The sequence below is a fragment of the Cnephaeus nilssonii genome (genome assembly GCF_951640355.1).
Source record: "Cnephaeus nilssonii genome assembly, chromosome: 19".
Lineage (NCBI taxonomy): Eukaryota > Metazoa > Chordata > Mammalia > Chiroptera > Vespertilionidae > Cnephaeus > Cnephaeus nilssonii.
In genome coordinates, this window is record NC_137090.1 from 33377247 (window position 1) to 33404621 (window position 27375).

A 27375-nucleotide genomic window follows, 5' to 3' on the forward strand; every position below is an offset into this window, starting at 1 on the left:
CTCTATTACATGAATGCTTCAAACACTTTTTGAACTTTCATATCCTCTTGTGTGTGTATTGTTCCTTCTGCCTCAAATAATCTTCCCCACACCTTTATACAAAAAGGTCTTACTAGTTCCTGAATACAGCTTGAAAATCTATTTTTCTGTGAAAAATTCCCTGATCTCTCTGGAAAAATATATTACTTATTCCTCCATGTTCCTGAACATTTTGTATGTACCTGTACTTTTGCACTTTGCAAATTGAGTTGTATCTGTTTATTCATTTTTCTCTCACTAACCTGGGAACTCCTTAAAGGCAGGCCTGATTCAGATTTTTAACCCCAGTGTCTACCTGCATATAGAAAGCACCCAAATAAGGTTTCTTGAGTTAAATTTATCTGGGTGTTTCCAAACAAAACAGATTTTTACAGAAATGGAAGGATGCTTCTTAGCAATTTCAGGAGATGGGAAACTATAAGCAAAGAAAGCAGTCTGTGAGAATGTACAATTGGGACCTATCAAATAAATTTAGTTTATATATGAACTGCTTCAAAAAGGCTTCAAGGCAACTATTTTTAAGTGTTGGAATCTGTTGTTTCCAAAGGCAGTACTTTTGGTTTATTCAACTAGAACATGTGTTATGTTGATAAAAAGGTGAATACTCTAGTACATTATAAGCATAATATTTCAGATTAAAGAGTCCCTAGATTGTAACTGCCCTAGAGACAGAGGCCGTGAATATAACATTTACTTTTTACATAACACAAACTAGACTAAACATACATAAACTCTTAAATGAATTTTGGCACAGAAGTGATTTTGATAATCTATGGTTGAATCTATAGTCATTTGCAATGAAGTGGGGACTTGGTAATTATCCAATTTAATTCCTTAATATGAATAAATAAAACAGATAAATCACATTCCTCTCAGAATTCCCCTTCCAAAAAAATGCTTTTTAGTGAGATTATTATTCTAATGTCTGTCAGCCTTTCTCACATGAATTAGGTAGCCATCAAAGTTTTACTTCACCTCATCTTGTTTGTTATTTCAAAAATTAATGAGGATGACAATGTTTTTAAAAATTCAATTGCATTACTGTTGCTGGTGTTTTTTCTTAATGATAATAGTGATGATTACTGGGGTGAGTTTTCCTGTCTCCCTGAGCACTAGCCTAGCATTAATCTAGCTTTGGTCAGTAATAACAGAAATAACAGTATTACAGTTTGAAAAATTTAACAGTTGAGAACTCATTACCATTCAATAGAATGGTGGGATGTGGTGGGGGTCAGGGGAGATTTTGATTTTTCAGAGTACCTTTTGTTGTTTATTAATATTGTCTTTCTCTCTTTTTGTTATTAATAATTGTCTGGTAATACTTTCCCCTACCATTTGATGATATTTTTTACTGGTCCAGATGAGTGAGTCACCATCTCAAGAGGAACCCAAACCTGCTCAGGTACCTGGCCTAAATAGATGCCTAACCATTTAACCATGAGAGGATTTGAGACTCAGTTTTCTTGGGAGAATTGAGATGAAATATCATACTCTATCATTTAATTAATTCTTTTTAGTTGAAGTATTCTGCATCAGATTTTGACAAAAATGCAAAAAAAGGATCAACTAAAAAGCAGTGGCCTGCTTCTAGTTGGTTGAGATACCTTATCTATATAATAAAAGGCTAATATGCAAATTGCTCCCTTGGGAGTTCGACTGCTAGCTATGACATGTGCTGATCACCAGGGGGTGGCGCAGAGTGAAGGGAGGCCTCAGCAACTGGCAGCTGGGGAAGAAAGGCTCTGGCCCACAGCCGGCAGCTTGGGGAGGGAAGGCCCCGGCCAGCAGCCAGAAAGCCCCGATCGGCCCTGCTCGCTGGCCAGGGCTAGGGACCCTACCTATGCACGAATTTTGTGCACTGGGCCTCTAGTATATTAATGAGCCTGTTACTGTTTGAATTTGTTAATACACTACCTTGGTGTGATTTTATTTGATATGATGTTTACTCATTATGTGAAAATTTTTAACATAAAAAGCTTGCTATACTAGAGTATAAAGTATATATTAGTTTATCTACAGTTCCTTCTGGGTAACACTTATTAACACTGTTTCCATTTTAGGAAAATGGAGAAGAAAACAAAGAAAGGAAACAGGAAGCAACTAACACGAATGAGCCTACTGAGGTAGAATTTTAATAAAAAGTCAGATATTAGCCCTAACCAGTTTGGCTCAGTGGATAGAGTGTCTGCCTGCGGACTGAGGGGTCCCAGGTTCGATTCTGGTCAAGGGCATGTACCTTGGTTGCGGGCACAACCCCAGTAGGGGGTGTGCAGGAGGCGGCTAATAGATGTTTCTCTATCATCGATGTTTCTAACTCTCTATCCCTCTCCCTTCCTCTCTGTAAAAAAAAAATCAATAAAAATATATATATTTTTAAAAAGTCAGATATTAATGCTGGAGAGTAACTTGGACAAATGAATTTTCTTACAAAAGAAGGAAAAGAAAAGATGTGGGTATTTAAACAGATAAATAAAATGGCAAATGTAAAATTAAGCTGACTCCTTTGAATCAGTTGCAGGATGCTTCCATAGATAAATTATTTGTGAAGAGCTATTATGAATTATACATAAATAAAGATTGCTTTCTAAAATCAGAACTATTACCCTAAATACAATAACCACCAGTTTTTAGGGTAATTTCATGATCATTCTGTACTTTTTATGTTAATCATTTAAGTAACTTTGTGTTTAAATAAATACAAGACTTATTTGAGAAAGCATTTTACAGTAAAGGGAAGCAACTGAAAATAGTTATATGGATTCACCATTAAGTTGATTAACGTGAGTCTCTAAAATATTCTATTCTTCATCTTTTAAAAGTACACTGTTATAAGTACAAAAAGCTATTTTATCACTATTTATTCATAAAACTAACCTTTAATTTCCTCAATTAAGATGAAATGTTTTCTTTCACCCACAAACATGGAAGATGATTCCAATAGTAAAATAAATATTTTCGCCCTCGCCTGTTTGGCTCAGTGGATAGAGCGTTGGCCCGTGGACTGAAGGGTCCCGGGTTCGATTCCGGTCAAGGGCATGTACCTTGGTTGCAGGCTAGATCCCCAGTGGGGATTGTGCAGGAGGCAGCTGATGGATGTTTCTATGTCATCAATGTTTCTAACTCTCTATCCCTATCCCTTCCTCTCTATAAAACATCAATAAAATATATTAAAAAAAAGAAATATTTTCAAAAGTCTGATTTCACTATGCTGTGAATTGTTTCTAGAAAGTATTGTATAATTCAAAGATTAATGTACCTGTAGCATAATATTCTTAGCATATTATTTTGTTAGCAATAGGAAGATGTGCTGACACATTGAGCCAATACGTTTTATCTTGTGAATGCAGTAAATAGACTGATTACTACATTGCTTCTAATATACACCATTAAATCCTAGAAAAATTAAGTAGGAATGTTTGGCAACCATAAGGCATTTATCTACATTCTTTAATTGGGAGAGTTGATGCGACTTTGAAGAAGAGCAACTCATTTTGAAAGGCTTTTTTTTTTCTTTTCAGAGTTCACATAGTTCAGCACAAATTTCTGCATTAGATATCGGCAAAGATGGGGAAGAAGAAGCAACAGATGAAATCAAATCCGAAGGTAGAGAACTAGCCATTCCCCGACAGCAGCAATTTCCAATTGGTGTGCTGTGGCAGGCACCCTGGTGTGCCACAAGAATTTTTAAAACATGCAATTCCTGATGATTTAGTTGGGGCACTGACATCTTTTCCCTTAGATTGTCAAATTTTTAAAATGACAACATGACAATGGCTATCTGGTGTGAATGAATCAAAATTGTACCTATATATATATTTTTGTCAGATCGGCAAAAATACTTTTGGTGCACTGCAGAATTTTAGTAATTAGTTTATGTGTTTCATAAGATGACAAAGATTGAAAATTGCTGCTCTGCACAATAGATTTTAAAACTATTACGTAGTTTTTATTAGGGATACATTTCTCAAGATTTTGCCCTTTAAAAAATATAATCTTAGTATTTTAAATGCAGTTTGGAAAATAGTTTAAAATGTATTCCCTTTAACTTCTATTAATACTTTTAAGCAGGGGTCCTCAAACTTTTTAAACAGGGGGCCAGTTCACTGTCCCTCAGACCGTTGGAGGGCCGGACTATAGTTTAAAATAAACTATGAACAAATTCCTATGCACACTGCACATAACTTATTTTGAAGTAAAAAAACAAAACGGCAAAAACACCCGCATGTGGCCTGCGGGTCGTAGTTTGAGGGCGCCTGCTTTTAAGGCAATATTATGACTATTCATTTTGTACTAAAAGAGGAAATTAGCTAAGATTGGAGACATACCAGAAAACCCATTAATGCTATATAACAAAAGTGTAATATGCTAACTGTCCGACCATTCGACTGGTCCACCAGTTGCTATAATGTGTACTGACCACCAGGGGGCAGACGATCCAACAGGTAGGTTAGCTTGCTGCTGGGGTCTGGCTGATCAGGACTGGGTGAGATGGGCCGGACACACCCTGGAGCCCTCCCGCAGTCCTTCCTGGGCAGCCAACCTCCCGCCGTCTGTTCCTGGCAAGCTGGCCCCCATTGGCCACACTTGGGACTGAGTGAGACAACCTGATCTCTGGCCAGGCCGAGGGACCCCATTGGTGCACGAATTTGTGCACTGGGCCTCTAGTACAAACATAAAATGGGGAGCCATGGTGATTAGGCCTGCATATTGTTTTTCTGTTTTTTCTTTTTACCCCTGTACCTGACCACACATTTATTCTGTTTGACTTCTAGTCCCATACTTAACTGAAATCCCACATAATTATGCAGATTGAAAATGTATTATGATTCAGAAGGCAATAAATAAGTGGGCAAGACATTCATTCCTTTCACTAGTTTGTCTTTTTTTAAATATACATTTTTATGTTTAATCATAAGTTTAAAAAAATGAGAAAATACCAAACCTACACATAATGCCAGTAACTTTTAAAATCTTTACACCAAATGCTATTAATAATGTTAGTTCTTCTAATTTCAGATACTTAGTGAAATCCTGTGTGACAGAAATTCTTTACAATATTTTCAATTTAACCATTTCAATTAATTGAAATTCCCTTCAATTCAGTTTTACAAGTATTGAGTTTTTAGTATATGATACACTATGCAAGGCTGAATTACAATAATAGTTATTGAAGTGTTTTCCAAACTATAAATTGCTATGTATATGCTAGTTATAACTTTTAGATGCTTACTTTTCTACAAAGTGTTTCTCTGTCTTTTTAACCAATTTAAGCAATGGTTGACTATTTCTTCTTATTAATACACATTTTAATATTTACACATTAAGAACCAAACTTTCCAACATTTGTTCTGTTCTTATTGTAAACTTAGTACAATTTTCACAGCATCACTAACTTTTAAAAAAGTTTCTTTGCAAGTCCCTCTCCACCTGTCTTCCCCTCACCCCGATACCAGTCTCTTGGTTTCACTTCCTTCTCACTCCCATACTCTACCACCACTATTTCATACATATACTTTGCCTTTACCTTAATCACTTGGGCCAGGTTTATAAATGAACTCTTTCCTTTAAACATGCCAAACAAAACTGTGATCTAGGTAACTTGTTATAAATTTAATTAGATGTTCACATTAATCAGTTATGGCCAAATTTGCACCTGCAAAACTTCACATATGTATTCTTTCATGTAATTTATTGTCTCTCTAGAAAACATATTAATCAATAGGTTTTGGTCTTTCCTGTTCTTATACTTTCAATTTCTGTTATTGCTTTTCCATATATAGCAGAAGGAAGTGTGTTTTGTTTGTGTAAGCCTATCCCAGAACATGATATATACTGAAAACATTGCAGTTCCTTGTTGCAATATTAAACGCAATGAAATATACTTAATTTATTCAGTGTTCAGTCATAATTAAATCTAATATTCTGAATCTCCCTTTGTGAATGTGTGTGTGTGTGTGTGTGTGTGTGTGTGTGTGTGTGTGTGTGTAAGACGTGGGAGGAGGAACTGTTATTGCAATTTCAACATGTCAAAGGAAGTGTTTTTATCCTTATTATATATTTGTCAAAATGATGTCATCTTGCCAGGCAGCTCCCAGAATGTGCTCAAATATATATCTTCACATAAAAAATACTGTGGTTAAATATACCATGTGAATTTCTCACTTCTTTGTCTTAATTGTTTTACTTTTTAGACTATGAGTTTAACTTGCATTTTGAGAAATCTTTTTTAAAAAAAAACTATCAATTTGCTCAGCTCTGTTCTCATTACAGAGCCTAAGATTAAACAAAGTTCTGTAGGAAAATGCCTTTTCCTATAGCTATTGAATTTAATTGTAGTAGTATTTAGTAGTGTTTCTTTTCCTCTGAGTTCACAGTAGTCTTTCTACATTATGTAGCAATGTTAAGAAATCCTGATAAGACCAAGCCAGCTGAGTTTCAGACAGGGACTGTGTTTAAAGAGAACATCATACATCTAGTTGAATAGCCCCGCTGAGTCAATTTTCACTAATTTAATCAGGAGCCAGTCCCACTAATGTTACATGCCTTCTTGTGAAGAAAGAGTCTACTAAGGCTTATTATAATGTGGATTATAATTCATTCCTATTTATGTCCTTAAATAGGGTTGTACCGAGGCCATGCTCAGCAGTGGGCTATGCACTAAGTGCAGGAAAATGATAAAAGTCACTTGTAAGGCTGGACCTTTCGCACAATATGAATAAGGAATTCTTTTGTGTCCCTACTTATTTAGTAGAAAGCATTTATGCCCATGGTGTGTAAATGAATAGGTCTTTGTATGTTAGAAGGTGGATTAATACAAGGGTGAGGATATGTATGTTGGTGTGTATGAAAGGCTTTTAATTCTATGAAGAGTTTAGGAAGAAAATACTGAAATAGAATTTCAGTCCTTAGCATAGTGCTAGGCACAAAGTGAGACATCAATAATTATTTATTGAATGAATGTATACATGAATAAAAACATCTGTAAAAGGTTTAGGAATGTCCAAATACAGACCTGCTTTTTTAAAAAAGCACCTGTTTGAAACTATATTCAAATGAATCTCTGAGTTAATTTGTCCTTGGGGCAGTGCTGTTTAATTTATGATCCTTGAATTCAGAGGTCACTCAATCAAAAGACAGTTGTATATAGGCTTAATCAGAATCCTGATTTATTGACCCTGCTATTGCTGTACCTCCTTTTCTTTTCTTGGTTTTATGGCCCTACGAGAGAAGTGTTTGACTAGAGTTGTAACCAAACATACATCTATTTCTCTTCTACGTATCAGGGGGGACAATGTAAGCACTAGGATTATTGCTTAGCAACTTATAATATTTAAGAATACTGGAGGAGCACTAATAGGCATAACCGTGGTCGGCAAACTGCGGCTCACGAGCCACATGCGGCTCTTTGGCTCCTTGAGTGTGGCTCTTCCACAAAATACCACGGCCTGGGCGAGTCTATTTTGAAGAAGTGGCGTTAGAAGAAGTTTAAGTTTAAAAAATTTGGCTCTCAAAAGAAATTTCAATCGTTGTACTGTTGCTATTTGGCTCTGTTGACTAATGAGTTTGCCAACCACTGGGCTATAATGAAGATAGAGAATGCCCTAGTTCATGTGGGAGTTTATAATGAGTTGTGGCAGTTGGGTAGATATTAATTTGCTATACATCTGTAGCACTATTTTTAAAGCAGGAGAGGGAATATATGTCTTGCATTATGCTGGAAAGGTTAGAAGCAGAGAGAATGCATTAGAACCTGCACACTTTCAAGAACTGCTCTGACACACTTATTTAAAATAAAAATATAATATATGGGAGTGGGGTGTGGGGAGGGCAATGGTAAGATATGTACACATATAATACCTTAATAAAAAAATTGGAAAAAAAATAAAATAAAATAAAAATATAAACAATGTATATTAATGAGCAGTGTTATAAAACAGAATGAATTTCCCCATCCCCACAAAAAAAGTGGTCAATTTGTTTCTAAATCTAACCGAGATGTAAAAGGAGAGCATTATACTATCTTCCACACTTCCCCATATTAAAATAAGAGAATTAGCCAAAAAGGAAATATAAACTTGGGAGGGAGGTTCATAAATACTATCTACTATTGGATATAAGACATTGTTTAGATTAAATATTGGCTTTTCAAGGGTTTCTTTAGAGACTACGTAATTAGACTTTTCTGACAGTCTCTCAGATTTCCTTATTTTTAGTGATCTTGGCAGTTGTCAAGTTTGGATCACCATCCATCCCTGGATCTAAATGGGTGAGGTGCCCTAACTGGTTTGGCTCAGTGGATGGAGCGTCGGCCTGCGTACTGAAGGGTCCGGGTTCAATTCTGGTCAGGGCACATGCCCAGGTTGTGGGCTCAATCCCCAGGAGGAGGTGGGAAGGAGGCAGCCGATTGATAATTCTCTCTCATCATTGATGTTTCTATCTCTCTCTCCCTCTCCCTTCCTCTCTGAAATCAATAAAAATATATTTAATAAATAAATAAAATAAAAAATAAATGGGTGAGGTCAGTATTATCTAAACCAAATTGATTAAGAAAGAAATTTGGGCAGACAAAAATATCTATCATTAGAGGTCAGCTTGGTTGGAGCATCATCTGGTACATCAAAAGGGTTGTGGGTTCAATTCCAGTCAGGGCATACCTGGGTTGCAGGTTTGATCCCCAGTTGGGATGGGTGTGGGAGGCAGCCAATCAATATTTCTCTCATATCTCTCTCTCTCTCTCTCTCTCTCTCTCTCTCTCTCTCTCTCTCTCTCTCTCTCTCCTTCTCCTTTTCTCTCTCTCTCTAAAATCAATAAACATATCCTGGGGTGAGGATTAATATATATATCTCAGTGGAGAAGAAGTGGTCAACCGTGCCGCATGCTGCAGAGAAGTAGAACATGTGTTAAGGAGTACTATCAAGTATTTTTATAGAATGTCCCTAATTGTGATTGGTCTGAAGATTTTTTTAAAAAAAAAATCATGATAAGGTTGGGATTATGGGTTTGGGGGAGGAAGACTATAGAGGTAAAATGCTATCCTCATCACATCCTATCAAGTATATCATCTATGCTATTAGCATGACTTTGTACTGTTGATGTTAATTTTTCTCATCTGACTGAGATAGCTTTGTCAGGTTTGTCCACTGTAAAGTTACTCATTTCCATACCCTACTTTCGGGAAGAAGTCACTTATGCACAGCCCACACTTAAAGAGAAGAGCATTATACTCTACCTTTTTGAGGGCACAGGGAGGGCATTTGTCTATTTCCCCCATTTACTTATTTATTCAAGTATTTATTTACATCAGTATGGATTTATGAATATTTCTTTTATACTTGGTTATAATCCAATATTACTTCATTTCTTTGTTTAAATTGTTTCATCTTTGGCCATTAGGAGCTCTTTCAGTTGGCTGCTGTGTCCCTTTGACATATCACAATCATTGCAGAGTTGTTTGAACACTTCCTTATTTTCTGGCACTACAAGATGCTCCAGGCTCGTCATATATATATTTCCTGCCCCAGTCCTTAAATTAGCCATTTCTCCAATGAGTCCTGATTTGTAAAAATTTGAGAATATTAGCAACCAAGATCTGAGCACTAGGTACCCAAGTGTTCTTCTTTTATTTTCCATAGCATTTATAACATTTTTTTAAATCCTCACCTGAGGATATATGTTTTTATTGATTTTAGAGAAAGAGGAAGGGAGAGAAAGAGAGAGAGAGAAACATCAATGTAAGAGATAAACATTGATTCGTTGCCTCCTGTATGTGCCATGACTGGGTATGTGCTCTGATCAGGAATTGAACCCACATTCTTTATAGTGTATGAAACGACAGTCCAACCATCTGAACCACTTGACCAGGGCTATAACATTCTTTTTATTTTCTTTAATTTCTCTGCTGTGAGGACATTGATTATAATTCTTTTAGAGACTCCTTACATTTATTCCATTAGTGCTCTTTCCTTGGGTATTATTAATTATTGCATTGGTTGAATTTAGTCATGGAGATAGTTTTCTTTAGTCATGATTCTTATGTGTGTGCTTACATTTGCATTTGGGAATCCCTGTTTGCTCTTTTGTGGATGGAGTTTTTGTTTTCTGTAGCCTGCTGCCAGTGATTGTGGCTGAGAGGTAAGATGTGCAGCCAGTGAAGTCTGTCAGCAATTTATTTTCTCTGTGTGTGGAGGCATTATCCTGCCTCTCTATCCCAAACCACTATGTCCCAATGCAAGGATGAATCCATATCTACATTCTTTAAACTTGGGGTGCCTCAAAGCTGCTCTCAAATTTCACAGTGTATGTTTTTCTCCTTTATAATTTTAGTCCCATATTTTCTTCAATCATTCTGCTCCCACTCACCTTACATTTTTCAGAGACCCTCAAAATTTCTGCCTACTGAAGGACTCCTTCATGATTGCCAGCATTCTTATGCTTATATTAAAACTAGAGGCCCAGTGCATGAATTCATGCACTGGTGGGGTCCAGCCAGCCCACCCCACCATCAGGGGCAGACTGGCTGGGGCGAGGGGCTGTGGGTGGGGCCAGCTAGGATGAGGGGCCACAGGTGGTTTGCCATCCTGCCCAGCCCCCAATTAGGTGGGGCCTCTCAGGGGTGGGGCCGGCTGGGGGAAGGGCTGGAGGCATTCTGGTTGTTCTGCTGTTCGGTCAATTTGCATATTAACCTCTTATTATATAGGATACACACACAAAACCTTTTCTGTCATTTCTAGAGATTTTAGTAGGGAGTGAGTAGTAGGTGCTTGTTCTCAGTTCACTATCTTGGTCTAATATCTCCATACTACATTTTAAAAATGAAAACATGAAAGAGGCTGGAAATATGAAAGTGAGAAGAAATATATTTAAATATACATGTGTGGTAGACTCTTTTCACTGTCCACTCAGCAGACATTTCCCTATCTTTTTGCCTGCCAACTAAACCTCAATATTACAGAAGTTGGAAATATCTAATATCAGATAACTTGATGTAAACTCTGACATGAAGGAATAAATTATGATCAGTCAAAACTAGTCATAGTAGTCCCTTTTCCCTTTACCAGCTATTGGTCTAGGGGCAGACATGTAACCTGATTAGGGTCAATGAAATGTAAAGGAAAGTGTTGGAGCAGGGATCTGGGATCTTTTCTTCTTGGATAATAAAACAGAATCTCAAGAGGAGAAATCCTCTTTGTTCTCAATCCTTTTCTCCGGTAAAGAAGAGATGTCTGGAGCTGCAAGAGCTATTTATGATCCTGAGGTTATAAGCACAAAAAATGAATAAAGAATAATGAAACAGGCCAGGTACTTAATGAAAAACACTGAGCTGCTGATTGATTTCTGATTAAGTCAACAATAAATGTCCTTATGGTTATAGTCACTGTTGTCTGACTTTCTGTTACTTTCAACTATGTTTGAATACACCATTTAAAGAGATGTTTTCTCCTAGTAATATTCTAAACTAGCATATATTAAAATCTACTTCTAATATTCCTTATATTTCATTCCCCCCCTCCCCCCTCAGAATCAAAACTGGAGGAGAAGCCAAGGATCTCAACTGGTTCAGTAAAGGAACCCAACATCGAAATGTCAAAGAATGTTGTAATTAGAGAACCTGCAAGTGTGGTTTTCCATTTAGATCCAACTATACTGGATTCAAAGCTAGAGCAACCATGGAAGAAAAATCTTTTTGAAAGAGTGGAGGCAAGAGCTCAAGCAATGCAGCAGAAAATAATAGATAAGGATAAACTGAAAAAAGAACTAGAAAAAAAGGCTGAGAAAAAAATCCCTAAGGATACTTTGGCCAAAGAGTGGTTTAATATTGACAACATGACTCTGAATACTCGTGCATATTTGCTTGACAAACTTCTACCCACCTTAGTTGTTGGAATGGAAAATATGTTAATGCAAGTGGAAAAAAAGAAGCTTTTGTCAGAAGCTGATATTCCAACTAAGTTTGATCCAATTATTTATTTGGGGGAATATTTAATGAGAAATAATCCTCATTATATCAAAGACTCAGGAATGACTGGTTATCAGAGGGAGATGAAAAATGTCACAGAAAATCTGAAGATACATATTACCAATACTATCTGCAACAGGTACAATTTGTTATATTTTCAGTTGATGATATAGCTCCTTACATGGAAAAGTACATAGAACAATAATATACTCATACAAACTTAAAAGGACTTCAAATAAGGCAGTTCTCTCTATGGAGCATGCCCGAGCCTTTCCCACCCCCTTATTTCCCCAGATCTCTCTCTCCTAAATCCCAAAGGCCTTTCTTTTGCTGTAATTTGTTTCTTGAGCCCATTTCTTCTACAGCTCACTTCTATTTTTAAAAGTATTTATTGAGCTACTACTATATGCCTCACTATTTTTGAGGCAGTAATGAAGACTTAAGAAGTGTATTTAATCAGTTTCTTGTATTCACAGATTTAGTTATCTCACTAGGATCTCAAATGTCCTATCTGCTGTGGAAAGTAAACCACATGAGTTGCGAGTAGGAACTTTTTCAAATTTTAACTTTTCAGATAAGCAACATGTTCACCTGATTCAGTAGCCAAAATATATAGTTATACAATGAAAAGTTTCCCATTCTTATCCTCCATGTACCCAGTATTCTACCTCTGCCTTAAATAACTTCTCTTTTTAGTTTTCAATGGATCCTTCCAAAGTTTCTTTATACATACATAAGCAAATGCAAATGTAATTCTTGATTTTCTTTCTTTTATATGAAAATATGTGAATAAGTTACATTTTCCTCTGTTTTGCACCTGCCATTTATCTTTCATCATGAAGAGTTTTTTTATTTCTACATGATTGAATTTACTTACTTTTACTTTATGGCTTCCATATTTTGAGTCATTGTTATATTTCAGATATTAAAATAATAATCCTATCTTTTCTTGTAAAATTATATTTTAATTTTAAATATTGACCCATTTGGAACTTATCTTAGGGTAAGATGTAAGATATGGATCCAACTTCATCAATTTCCAAATGGCTATATAGTGATCCCAATAATAATTGTTGAATAGTCTATCCTTGTCCCACTGTTTGTAATGAACCTTTACTACTAAATTTTCTATATATTTTGTAGTGTATTTTTGGACTTTTCTGTCCTATTCCATTGGTCTATCTCCCTTTTTATGCACCAGCACTCTGCTTTAGTTATTGAGACTTTTGAGTATATTCTAATTAGTCTGACTGTGTTGGTCCCCATTATTTGTTCTTTTTTTCTGATCACTCCTGTCTGTTCTTGTGTGTGTGTTTACTTTTTAATATGAACTTTAGAATTGATTCGTCTACTTAAAAGGGGGGGAGGGAGAACACCAAAAAAAAACACAAAAAAAAAACAACTTCATAGGAATTTTTATTGAAATCTGATTAAATTTATTCATTAACTTGAAAAAAATTGACACCTCTGATAATGAAAGTGTTTCTATTTGAGAACATATCTTTCCATCTGCTCATCATATTTTGTATCCATCAGTGTTGTCTTAAATTTTTTTATATAGGTTTGCATCTTTTATGAAATTTAATACTAGTTATTTTATCATTATTTTGTTGCCATTATGAGACTTTTTCTGTTACACTTCCTATCTAGATATACTTTGAATACACAAAAACTATTAATTTCTGTATATTTTTGTACTTTACTACCTCATTGAGTTCTCTTATTGTTTATAGTAATTTTTAATTGATTCCTTGGATTTTCTAGGGAGGCAACCATACTGTCTGCAAGCAATAGGAGTTTTCTTCTTCCTTTTTAGTTTTTGTATTTCTAGCATCTTTCTCTTGCCTAATTGCATTGGCTATTACCTCCAATATGAGAGTGGTGATATGGGCAGACTTGTTTTGCTTATGACTTTAAGTAGAAATGAGTCTTATGTTAATTACTGTTTCACCAAAGATATATATATTAGAACATAGCCATGCTTATTCGAAAATTGAGTTGACTACTCAATTCTGCTTTTATTCTACCATAACTCGACTCCATTTGATCTGGAAAAGGTATATTTTATCACATTAGGAAAAATTCACCTAATTTCTCTCTTATAGAGTGATTTTAAAAAATCAAGAATGATTGTTGATTTTTTCAAATGCCTTTTCAACACCTATGTAGATGACTATTTGATTTTCAGCCTGGATTCATTAATAATGAACTTTATTAGATTTACTAATTTTGAGCTATATTGTAATTCCTAAAACAAATCCTACTTGGTTGCTATATATTTGGTTACATTGAAACATACTTTCTACTGTTAAGTCAGAATAAATGTTTAATTCTTTCCTTTTCATTACAGATTTTCAGAATATAGTTTCTTTCTTTCTCTCTCCCTTTCTTTCTTTCTTTCTTTCTTTCTTTCTTTCTTTCTTTCTTTCTTTCTTTCTTCCTTTCTTTCTTCTTTCTTTCTTTCTCTCATCAATAGACACCTCCAGTGGCAACAAATAAAATATTTTTCTTATGTGGGGGAAGGTTATTTTTAGTATCATTATGAACACATGGATTTTAATATATAGCCCAGGTATTTTAATATATTATAATCATTTTTTCTTTTTGATGCTCAATTTGACCTAACTTTGGTGCCTGGGTTCTTCTGACATACTTAGTTTTTGAAAGCTTCATGCATTTTTTAAGGATTCTTAGTTCATTTTGGGGAAGATCATTCACTGAAGAGCTAGAAATGCTCATAAGTATTGTATTGTCATTTTTTCTAGGCTCTTTCATGACTAAAATATAATTTAAAAATATTAATAATTTCATGTCAAATATATTTCAGGGTTTTTACCTAATTCCTTGATTTTATATTTGTATCTCTTTTTTTTTCCTCACACTGAAAATCTTGATTCCAAACAAGATTGCCAGAACTACTTGTTTGCTTTATCTTACAATTTATATAAAACTAGAGGCCCATTGCAGGAAGATTCTGCAAGAATAGGGCTTCCTGTGGCAGTCTCTGCCGCCCCGCCTGCTTCCCTCCCTTCTCTGCCGCCCCGCTTGCTTGTTTCTCCGCACCTTCGCTTCCTCTTCATCACTTGGCTTCCTTCTATGCTGTCTTCAGTCTTCGCTCTGCAGCTGGATATGCAAATTAACTGCCATCTTGGTTGGGTTAATTTGCGTACTCACTCACTCCTGATTGGCTGGTGGGCATGGCTTGTGGGCATAGCGGAGGTATGGTTAATTTGCATGTTTCTCTTTTATTAGATAGAATAGCTTCAAAATAATAATACCAACAAGCCTACTAATAATAGAACTACTAAATTAGATTTTATATTTGTTTTCAGCCTTTTGGACCAGAGAATATATCCTAGTAAGTATGTGAACCTAAAAAATAAAACCATTAAAAAACTAGAAGAAACTAGGGGTTTAATTCCTTTATAACCAGAGAAAAACCTTTTGAATCATGAAAATATTGATAAATTTGATTACATAAAAATTAAAAGTTTTTTGCTGGGAAATTGAGTCGACTACTCAATTCTGCTTTTATTCTACAAAAATAGCCATACATGTAAACGAATAAGCATGGCTATACTACCTAATAAAAGAGTAATATGCAAATTGACCCTAACTCCACTAATCCCACAAGCCACGCCCACAAGCCACACCCACCAGCCAATCAGGAGCAGATATGCAAATAAACCCAACCAAGATGGCTACAGCCACAGAGAGCAAGGTTTCCCAGGCAACGGAGGAAGCCAAGCTTTCCTCCTGCCCTTGCAGGCCTAAGCCTCCACTCAAGCTACAAAGTTTCAATTATGGAAGGTAAACAAATCCAAACAGAAATGGCGGCGGCCACGGAGCTGGAGAGAGCAGGCCAGGGTTGCCCCCGGCAACGGAGGAAGCAAAGCTTTCCGCACACCCTGGCCGGCCCAGGCCTCCACTTAAGGCTACAAAGTTTCAATTATAAAAGGTGAATTAACCCCACAGAAATGGCTGCCAGCCACGGAGCGAGCAGGAGGCTTGGCTCCACTCCAGGCTACAAAGTTTCAATTGTAGAAGGTAAATAAATTCCAGATACCAGGGCCTCCACTTGGGTCGCCAGTGGGGGGTGGCTGGCCTGCAAACCACCACAGGCCCCTTGCTCAGGCTGCCCCATGCCCCAAGGGAACCCCCATCCTGATCCGGGACACCCTTTAGGGCAAACCAGCTGGCCCCCACCCCTGCACCAGGCCTCTATCCTATCTAATAAAAGAGTAATATGCAGATTGACCATCACTCCAACACACAATATGTCTGCCCCCATGTGGTCAAAGATCCTGCCCCCATGTGGACACAAGATGGCCACCATAAGATGGCCAGCAGGGGAGGGCAGTTGGGAGGCACCCGGCCTGCAAGGGCGGGCAGTTGAGAGGGACCAGGCCTGCAAGAGAGGGCAGTTGGAGGCAATCAACCCTGCAGGGGAGGGCAGTTAGGGGTGACCAGGCCGGCAGAGGAGGGAAGTTGGGGGCAAACAGGCTGGCAGGGGAGCAGTTAGGCATCAATCAGGCTGGCAGGGGAGTGGTTAGGGGGTGATCAGGCTGGCAGGCAGAAGCAGTTAGGGGCAATCAGGAAGGCAGGCAGGAGAGCAGTTGGGAGCCAACAGTCCTGGATTGTGAGAGGGATCCCAGATTAGAGAGGGTACAGGCTGGGCTGAGGGACACCACCCCTCCATGCACGAATTTCATGCACCGGGCCTCTAGTGTTGTAATAAAACTTTATTTATGGCCCAGGCTGTTGTGGCTCAGTGGTAGAGCATCAGCTGCCCGATTCAGGTTGTGGGTTTGATTCCTAGTCAAGGACATGTGCCTGGGGTGCAGGTCTCACCTCTCTCTCTCTCTCTGTCTGTCTCTCTCTCTCTTTCTCTCTCTATCTCCCTTTCACTCTCTCAAAAAAAATCAATGGAAAAAATATCCTTGGGTGAGGATTAACAAAAAAAAACACAAAGTCTATTTATGGGTACTAAAATTTTAATGTCTTGAATTTCTATATGCCACAATATATTATTTTTGTTATTTTAAAAAATACTTTAAAATATAACAATCTTGGCTTTTGAATTGTACAAAACAAGACAGCAGGCCAGATTTGGCCCCCCAACTTGTAGTTTGCTGACCCTTGATCTAGTTAATATCTTTTAAGTTTCTTCCAAATCTAAAAAAACAATTAAGATACTTGTAATCTCTTCCTGAATCTCCCCATTTCCTTTGAATATATTCTGGCATGGATACTTATACTTAAATTTATAAAGGAACCTAAAATTCTTTGTGACTTGTTTTTGTGTCCTTCCTGTGGTAAGCAACAAATTAGAAACTTTAAAATGATAACTTTTTTGGAGTTAGGTACATCTGTTCCTCTGGAATAAAATAAGAGATATTTACAGAACTCTTGTTTTACTTTATGTATAGACATGAAATTTTTATTTTCAGTTGAAACAGTCTTTCTGAGAGCATGGTTGCCTATCAAAGACATCAGAATTATCTGGGTGCTTGGTTAAAAATAAAGATTTCTATCTTTTTCCTTAAATCTTCTGAATCAGAAACCCTAGGAATGCATTTAAAACAAGTTCTACTGGAGATTATATGAGCACTAAATTTTTAAGATCAATTATTTAGCAAAACCAAATTAAGGAAGTTTTAGTACTAGTGAAAAGTTCCAACAACAGCAGGGAACAGTATCATTAAATTTAATAAACAGCTTAAAGAACATTTGTGTTCACCATCTGTTCTTGCAGAACAATAGATTTGATTTGTATTTAGCTCTGTTTCCATTTTTTAAAAAAACTTTAAATTTAGGAATTGGTGTCAAGGCTGTAAATCAATATATTAACAAATCCTTTGTCCTGTTAGGGCTGTGTAAATCTCAGTCAGTACATAAAACTAGGCATTTTTCAACATTTATAGTAAGGGTAGTAATAGGCAGAGTAGGACTTTGGTCTAGGCTTGATTGCCAATCAATAGCATGACACAAGAAGTTTAGTTCATTTCATTGATGTTTATTGAACGAGGAGTTTGATATTTAGGGTCATTTGAGGTTTGATAAGAGCCCTAGTTTCTATTAGAGCACTATGCTGTAGGAATTTCATGAAAGAGTTAAAATAATCAAAGGTCCTCTTTTTTTTTTTTTTTTTTTTTTTTTTGCCTGGATTGTCAGGATCAGGGCTTCATCTCTCTCTGGTAAAAATCCAAGATCTATAGGTCAAAATGTGACAGTGTCAGGGATTTGTAGACTATTCAGAAATCCTAGGGATGCCTTACAACAGCACAATGTCTACTGACTTGAAGCTTGGATACCCAGCATCTTTGCAAAACAGTCCTGCTTTTAAATTCTCTGAACTATATCACTGTTTGTGTTGTTCTCAACCCATTAGAGAACTTTGGAGAAGTCCATTTTGGAAATGAGAGTTTTCCTTATTTATTTTCAAGAACAAAGACAAAATTTTTACTAGGTTTTTCAAGACTTTATCTTCTGGTGATTATGTTAAAATGTTCATTTGCCTCAGCCTGAGCTGAAGTTTTCATCTGCCTGTTTCCCAGAACAAAAAGGGATTCATCTCTGTTTGGTGTCGAAGGACAATAGATAGAAAAGACACTCCTTACTGATTTGGAACCATTTTTATAGTGGCAGCCACTTTCTGAGAAATAAAATATTATTGCTGTTTGTAAGTTTTACATACAATACTTTTATTGCTTTTCATCAGGCTTCCTGGAAGAGAGGTATAGAATTAAAGTGGACTTTAAACCTTACATGTAATTTTGTAAAACCAATAAGGAGGTTAGATTTGTCTCATTTTGCTCTCCTCCTCCTCCTCCTCCTCCTCCTCCTCCTCCTCCTCCTCCTCCTCCTCCTCCTTCTTCTTCTTCTTCTTCTTCTTCTTTTTTTTCATCTTTCCCCTCTGACTGTTGGTTCCTCCAGTGCTTGAGAATACATATTCTGAAAGTTACTACTGCCTTGTGAATTGATAATGAAAAAAAAAATTTGCTCTTAAAATGGGATTACAAAAGTTCAATAGCCTGACTATGGTGATGATTAGATATATTTACACGTGTTGAAATTTGTACAACTATGCACCAAAAAGGTCAATTTTACTGTATGATATATTTAAAAGCAAAAAAATTTAAACAGTAAAAATAAGAATTATAGAGAACAATTATTGTTAGAATGTCACACTGCTCCAGAGAAGTGGGACCTATTATACTATCAATGTTCTCTCTTTCCTCCACCAAACCATGATACACAGTCCTGATCCTAGAATGAGAATTGAAATGAGCCAGGAAGTAGATCTAAAGGATCGAGGGCAAAAACTTGGATCTTTTTGTGTGGTAGTTAATAGCGATGTATATCCAGTTCTGGCTTGGTAATGACCTCTGGTCCCTATATCCGTTGTTTATTTCATAATCACTATGTATCTATGATAAACCTTCAGATACCTTTTGGACATTTTCCCTGTGAGTCCTCTTTATAAGCCTTTTAACTAATAATGGAACACTTAATCCAGGAAGAGAAAGAGTCACAAAGAAACATTCCATAGAAATTACTTTCTCTACCACAGCTACCTAAAGGAGATAAATAAGCCAGAATAAGTGCTCAAGCATTAAGGAAACACAAACCAAGTGAAAACTAAAAGGGAAAGAGACACATGCCTTTATTTTGCTTATAATAACTCCCTCATACGCAGTGTTCAAGGAGCTTACGCAGATTATGTGACAAATATGTTGTATATGTTTCTGTTAGAATGTGGTGTCTGCAAAGGGTTTGAAGGTTTACTTCAAAGGACTTACTTTTTGTGTTTAAAAACACACATACAGACACCAAAATGTCTAACTCATCCTTACAAGATGCCAGCACTAGGACTTGGCAAGACTGAGGGAATGTTTCATTCTGGATATGGGGCTTCCTTAGTTGCCAGGAGACAGTGACTTCCTAGGCAGATGTCTGTCTGCTCATACACCACACCAGCTGCCACCTCTTTACTGAGCCAAACCCTTGTGCTTACATTATGCTAGGAAATCCCATAGATGCTTCTCCTGAAGTGATATTATTAATATTAATCATCTTGTCAATCTGTTTTGAATATCATATTTTATTAATCCTGTAAAATAGATTATGCCAAAAGTGAGTGGATAGATAAGGAAATGCTTTTTTAAAATATAGTATTTGAATAACTATTATACCCAAATGTATGTGATAGGACTTTTTCCAAACAGGTTCTACTTTTATTCAACCTTAAGCATAATAATAATGTATATAGATTGAGTAGTTCATATTAATTTAGAAACTACACTCTGTTGTATATGTATATATCCAATATTAAGTACCTAGAAATTCAAGTAATTATAACTAAGAAATCCTTGTCTACCTGGATGTTATCACAATACCACACACACACACACACACACACACACACACACACACACACACACACACCTGCAACTTGATGTTGTATGAATCTATAGTTCTTCTTCAGTGGCATAAAACATTACTAACGTTAAAAAGACTAAGGTAGAGTTGACTGCAAACCTTACATGCAACTGACGGTTTTTAATGGCTGAAGATCTTAGGTGCAACTGCCTTGGGTCATATATCCTCTGCCTTGCTCAGTCCTATACCATCAAAACAGATGCTTCCCAGTCCTTCAGGGGAGAATATTCTTACTCCTTCCAATAATGAATTGAAACTCAACCATTTCATTAGGAAATAGGAAATCATCACCATCAAAGCTAGCTTCAAAGTTTGGAGGCACTGGATCAAAGGTACCTAGAATACTATGCTTCTTTCCACCTAAGGGTCTTAACATATGTCATTTCCTCTGCCTGTTATCATTCTTCTTCCTCTTTAGCTATCTTACCAATCCTTTAGAGTTCAGCTTAGTTCAAATACTATGTCATTTTAAATTAATTTACCTATCCTAATCTTGCTCTCATTATGTAAGTTTTGTGTGTTATTTTTCTTGTGCTTGTTTTGTTTTTTTACATACATAAGATTATGAGACATGTCTTAATTTTGGGTAATTGACAGAAACCCAATTTTGTTAATCCCTTTTTGTGTTGCAGTGATCAATACACATAAGGATCTGGAGACACCCAGTACTTATTACATAATATTGTTTACTTAACTGTTCTGCATTGGACTCTAAGGTTTATAATAGCAAAATCATAGTAGGAGCTCAATAAATGTTTGTGTATTGAGTGAATAAATGACTGACTTAGTGAGTGAATGAGAAAAGGCTAGAAGAAAGACACAAAATAGAGAGCCATGCAGGAAAGAAGACAGACATTTAGGAGAATGCTTTATAGAGAGAGGAAAGAGAGAGAAGCAGAGAAGGAGATAAAGTAGCAGAGGGAGAAAGAGAAGTGGAAGAGCAGGAGAGCCAGCAGAGGAAGGGACTGGGGGCTCATAGATAAGTGGTAGAGGTTTGGCTGCTTAGCAGTTGTATCACAGGAACTTAGCACTTCCTTTGAAATATTAATGAATCTTCCAGCACTTTAAAATCACTACAGAATCTTCTACACTATTAAACCACATTGAAATTTTGGGTTTCAAACTTCAAAGTTTATTTTTGTAGGTTTATTTTCCTAGAGAATTTTGAAGATCTTATCTGGACACAAAGTAATTACTTAGATTTTAGGGTTGTTTTTTGTTTTTGTTTTTTAGTATTAGGGGTATCCAAATGATCAGTTCTCTCTGAAAAGCCTTTTGCCTTTTAAAGTCTGTCAGATTACCTTAGTCTTTTTTAAAAGATGAAGACCTGCCTCAAACATTATTGCAAAATTGTATTTGAAACCAGTACCTATTTTTATTATTTTGAACTATTTTGGTATTTCAATCAAAACCAATTTGGGGGTTTTGAAGTCCTAGTCAGGATGATGAACCTAGAAACAATTAAAATCACAATTCTTCCCCCATTTTCTACCTGGGTAATACAGCTCTGTCTGAATACAAGGATAACTATTGTGCTCAGGGGCTGTCAAAGTATTTAACTCTGGCCAGATAAAGGAATCTGGCAACATATATTCCTAGACAGAAATAAAAAATTTGGTCCATGGCAGCAGAATTACTTGAGATGCTTGTTACAAATGCATCTTTCAGGCTCCCATCCTAGACCTTGAATCAGAGTCATTCCACATGATTTCTGCATCAGGGAAGAGAGACACCCCACCACCTTAAGGCCTTAGTACATTCAACCTTGTTTTTAGTGTGTATGTGGCAGCTTCTAGGGCTATTCTTAGTACTTTTTAAGTATAGTATTTAGTTGGGTAAAATAAGGCCTACCTCCATAAAAAGTCAAATAATAGTAGAAGACAGCCTATGATTAATGTGCTGCAGGCTTGAATCAAGGATCATTTCATGAAGAAAAGACAGGTTCAATGTTTCTATGAGTCTCTGAACTCTTGTGTTCTGCCGTTTAAACAATCTGAATCAAATCCAATGGTCTTAACTCAACATGTCTTCTATTTCTACATCATTCAGAGTATCCAGGATGAAGGAAAAGATTAAAGAGAAACAAGAACAAAGAGAATCCATAAACCAAGTCAAAGTCCAGGTGGCCAACCTACGTCAACATGCTCTGCAGGAGCAGTTCAATGAATGGATTCTAGACCCTAAGGGAACGATTCCTATGAAAGTGGTAAGAAAGGAAGTGTCTATGAAGGGTAGGTGGGTTGTAAAATAAGAAGGTGATTGCTAGAATAATGAGTGGAGTACTAAAATCCTCCTTCTAAATTTTCAGTCCTGCTGACGTAAGTCAATTCTTGACACTAATCCATGAGAATATATTTCTTTAATTTTCTCTTGAGTGTTTTTAAAAATTTTAGCTAGAGTTCTAAAAATACATTGACTCTGGCCAAGGTCAACGCTCAATCACTGTACCACACCGGCTTGGCTGGCTGAGCAAGTTTTAAAAAAAATTATTATTAATCCCTTCACCTTTTTCATCCAGCCCCTCTACCACTACCCCCCAAAGTGAATTATTAAAAATAGACAAAGGAAGATAAGCCCCAGACTGGGAGAAAATATTTGCAAAAGGTATATCTGATAAAATACTATTATCTAAAATATACAAAGAACTCTTAAAACTCAATAATAAGAAAACAAACCATCTATTAAAAAATGGGTAAAGACCTAAACTGACAATTCCCCAGAGATATCCAGATGGCAGATAAGCATATTAAAAAATGCTCCACAGCTCTAGCCGGGTTGGCTCAGTGAATAGAGCATTAGCCCATGGACTGAAAGGCCCCGAGATCAATTCTGGTCAAGGACACGTACCACTGGGGATTGAGCCTGATCCCGGTCCCTGGACAGAGCTAGTGTGGGAGGCAACCAATTGATGTGTCTCACTCACTATCTCCCACCCTCCCTTCTACTCAATGGAAAAATATCCTCGGGTGAGGATTAACAACAACAAAAAAAGATGCTCCACATATGTTTTCAGGGAAATGCAAATTAAAACAACAATAAGGCCCAGCTGGCATGGCTCAGTGGTTGAGTGTTGACCTATGAGCCAGAAGGTCACAGTTCGATTCCCAGTCAGGCCATATGCCCAGGTTGCAGGCTCTATCCCCAGTGGAAGGCATTCAGGAGACAGCCAATCAATGATTCTTTCTCATCATTGATGTTTCTATCCCTCCCTTTCACTTCCTCTCTGAAGTCAATAAAAATATATTTAAAACAACTAATGAGATAGCACTACTCACCTATCAGAATGCCCAAATTCAAGAACACTGAGAACACTAAATGCTGACAAAGATGTGCAGCTATAGGAACTTTCATTCATTGTTGTGGAAATGCAAAATGCTATAGCCACTTTGGAAGACAGTTTGGCAGTTTCTTAGAAAACTGAACATAATCTTACCATATGATCCAGCCATCATATTCCTTGGTATATACCCAAAGGAGTTAAAAACTTATGTCCATGCAAAAATATGCACATAGATGATTACAGCACTTTATTTATAACTAGAGGCCCCGTGCATGAATGCATCAGTGGGGTTCCTCAGACTGACCTGTGGGGATCTGGCCAAAACTGGCTCTCCGACATCCCCCAAGGGGTCCTGGATTGCTAAAGGGCACAGGCCAGGCTGAGGGACTCCACTGGTGCACAATCGGGGCTGGGGAGCAACTGTGGGAGGGCTCCACTCCAGGGCATGTCCAGTCCATCTCGCCCATTCCCGATCAGTTGGACCCCAGCAGCAAGCTAACCTACCGGTTGAGGCATCTGCCCCCTGGTGGTCAGTGCGCATCATAGTGACTGGTCGAATGGTCGAACAGACAGATGGACACTTAGCATATTAGGCTTTTATTATATAGGATTGCCAAAATTTGGGAGCAACCAAGATGTCCTTTAGTAGGTGAGTGGATAAATAAAACTTGGTATATCCACAAAATGGAATGTTATTCAGTGCTAGAAAGAAATGAGCTATTATACCATGACAAGACATGGAGTAACTTTAAATGCATATTACTAGCTGAAAGAAGCCAATCTGAAAAGGCTACAATACTGTATGATTCTAACTCTATGACAGTCTGGAAAAGTTAAAACTGTGGGGGCAGTAAAAATATCAGTGGTTTCCAGGAGTGAGAGGGGAAGGCGGGATAAATAGGCAAATCACAGAGGGTTTTTAGGGCAGTAAAACAATTCTGTATGATGCCATAATGATGGATAGATGTCATTATACATTTGTCAAGACCCATAGAATGTATAACACCAAGAATGATCCCAAATGTAAACTAAGAACTTAGGGTTATGATGTTTCAATGAAGGCTTATTGATTGTAACAAATGGACCACTGTGGTGGGGATGGTGAATGGGGGAAGCTGTATACTATGTGGTAGTAGGCAGAGAGTATATGGTAATTGAGAAGTAATATATGATCTTTTTTATTTATAGATTCAGAATGTTCTTCATGATTTTTTTCAAAATCCAAATTTCAAGCTTGGTAAGCATGCCTATTATTATAGTATTTATGGGGTTTTTTCTCTTTTGGGGGGAAGGGAAGGGATGCTGAATTAAGATGAAGAGTCAATATTGAGATGGCTATTATTCAAAGCTCTTACAGATGTACTTGAGCTTTTTTGCTCTTTCCATTTTTTCTTAATCCTCACCTGAGGATATTTTTCCATTGATTTTTAGAGAGAGTGGAAGAGAGAGGGAAAGATAGAAATATTGATGTGAGGGAAACACATCGATTGGTTGCCTCCTGCACAAGCCCCAACCAGGGCCCAGGCCACAGAGGAGCCTGCAACCAAGGTACGTGCCCTTGACTGGAATCAAACCTGGGACCCTTCGGTCACAGGCCGGTGCTCTATCCACTGAGCCAAACCGGCTAAGGCTTTTCTGCTCTTTCCAGATGGAGAATGTAGAAAAGCAGAGAAGCAGTCAGTGATTTTCAATCCTTTTAGCACTGGATTTAGCACCATTTTATAACAAATATTCTGTAATACCCTTTATTATCCTGTCAAATTCCTAGAAAACATTACTTAGATACACAGAATTTAAAACGAAAGATATAATGTCATAAATGTGATACAAAGAAAAAATAAAAGATAAAAATTATATGCACTGTATTTCAATACATAAATGCTTGGTTATAACTTAATTATAAGATGTAATAGAGTAGTAACATAATTAATATTTAAATATAAGAAAAGTAGCCCGGCCAGCATTGCTCAGTGGTGAGCGTCAACCTATGAACCAGGAGGTCACGGGTCGATTCTCAAATCAGGCACATGCCCAGTTTGGGGGCTCAACTGGGCATGCAGAAGACAGCCAATCCATGATTCTCTCTCATAATTGATGTTTCTATCTCTCTCTCTCCTTTTCCCTTCCTCTCTGAAATAAATAAAAATATATATTAAAAATAAATAAATTTAATAGAAGTAAAAATTATATCCAATCAACCATTTCTTTGTATTTGAAATTTTGAAATAACGGCAAAATGAATGTACTTGTATACATTCCATGGGTAGTAGAATGGGAGAGCTATAAAATGCAGACTGACAGGTGTGTTATATTGGAATTCAGATACATTGTTATATTACCTCCCATTACATAATTTTCTGAATCGTGAATAGTTTTTGGCAAAATTCCAGAATGAAGCAGAGTATAATCCTCTCTCAAATTTTCACAGTAGTTACATTCTTTAAAAATTCAACAGCAAATACACGTTCTGTGTTTATATGTAGGCTTCAAATTATTCTAAGCAGAATTTTCACCTACTTGCATTTCTAGCAGGAGGGAGAGAGTCTTTTCTTTGCAGGAATTGCAGGAGTTCTGCCCCTACTCCTACTCCCCATCATTGTATCAACAAAAACTCACCTACACATTTCCTCCATGCTCACTGGCAAGAAGGGAGACAGACTACACCTACGGATTTTTAAAAAGTATTTTTTATTGATTTCAGAGAGGAAGGGAGAGGGAGAGAGAAACATCAATGATGAGAGAGAATAACAGATTGACTGCCTCCTGCACACCCCCTACTGGGGTCGAGCCCACAACCCAGACATGTGGCCTTGACCAGAATCGAACCCAGGACCCTTCAGTCTGCAGGCCGACGCTCTATCCACTGAGCCAAACCAGCTAGGGCTACACCTATGGAATTTGATGCTTTTGCTTTCAGAAAGGTATCCTTATATGAATTTAGGTCCTGAGATTTACATAATTTATAGCCAATTGATTGATTTTTGACCACTTTATTACATTGATAACAATAGATTGTCTGACATCTGTTCATACTTTTAAAAACAAAATATGCTTTCCAACCTCCCAATCACTGTTCCCCAAACATGATTTGGACATTGCTGACAGCCTTTTCTCTTTCTACCTTTTCATCCTATCCAAAAACGATAATTATTCAGTCAGCACTACCTCAACTCCCCTTTGAGAAAAATTTTTAAATGACTTGTTTTACTTAATTAGTTTTTGAAAGAGCACAAAAAGGAATGAGTTAAGAGAGCTGTATTTGAGATTGTGATAAAATTAGAGAAATTTTGAACACTCTAGTTGGCATTGATTATTTCTTCTCTCACCTCCTATACTATATAGTATTAATTTTCTGTTCCATTTATTCATTCAATATTTATTGAGCCCTCACTTAGTTCCAGATACTATGATGAGGTAGAGGATACCCAGAGGACTAAGATATGTTCCCAATGCCCTTAAATTGCTCAAAGTCCAGCCAGGGGACTGACACATATACTTAATAACAACTGTTACTAGTAGAAACCTGTCTGGCTTGTGTAATCTTCCAGAGCTTGCAGGAAGATCTGGGATGGAGATAGCAGCATTTAATGCATAAGCTTTACTAAAGTGTATACAGTCCTTTTACGATAATAACTGACATTTTATAATAAGCAGTTAA

At 36.9% G+C, this 27375-nt stretch overlaps 1 protein-coding gene across 1 annotated transcript in view; it reads left to right on the plus strand.

The window, feature by feature from the left end:
• Positions 1–1399: 1399 nt before the first annotated feature.
• The window catches only part of EFCAB5 (EF-hand calcium binding domain 5), a gene marked incomplete at both ends in the record, with an annotated part of 99697 nt that continues 73721 nt past the window's right edge, over positions 1400–27375 (plus strand). Inside the window, 6 exon segments of the mRNA XM_079798673.1 lie at positions 1400–1441; positions 2100–2162; positions 3558–3684; positions 11558–12134; positions 22487–22643; positions 24906–24954. Coding sequence (XP_079654799.1) covers positions 1400–1441; positions 2100–2162; positions 3558–3684; positions 11558–12134; positions 22487–22643; positions 24906–24954 — 1015 coding nt within the window.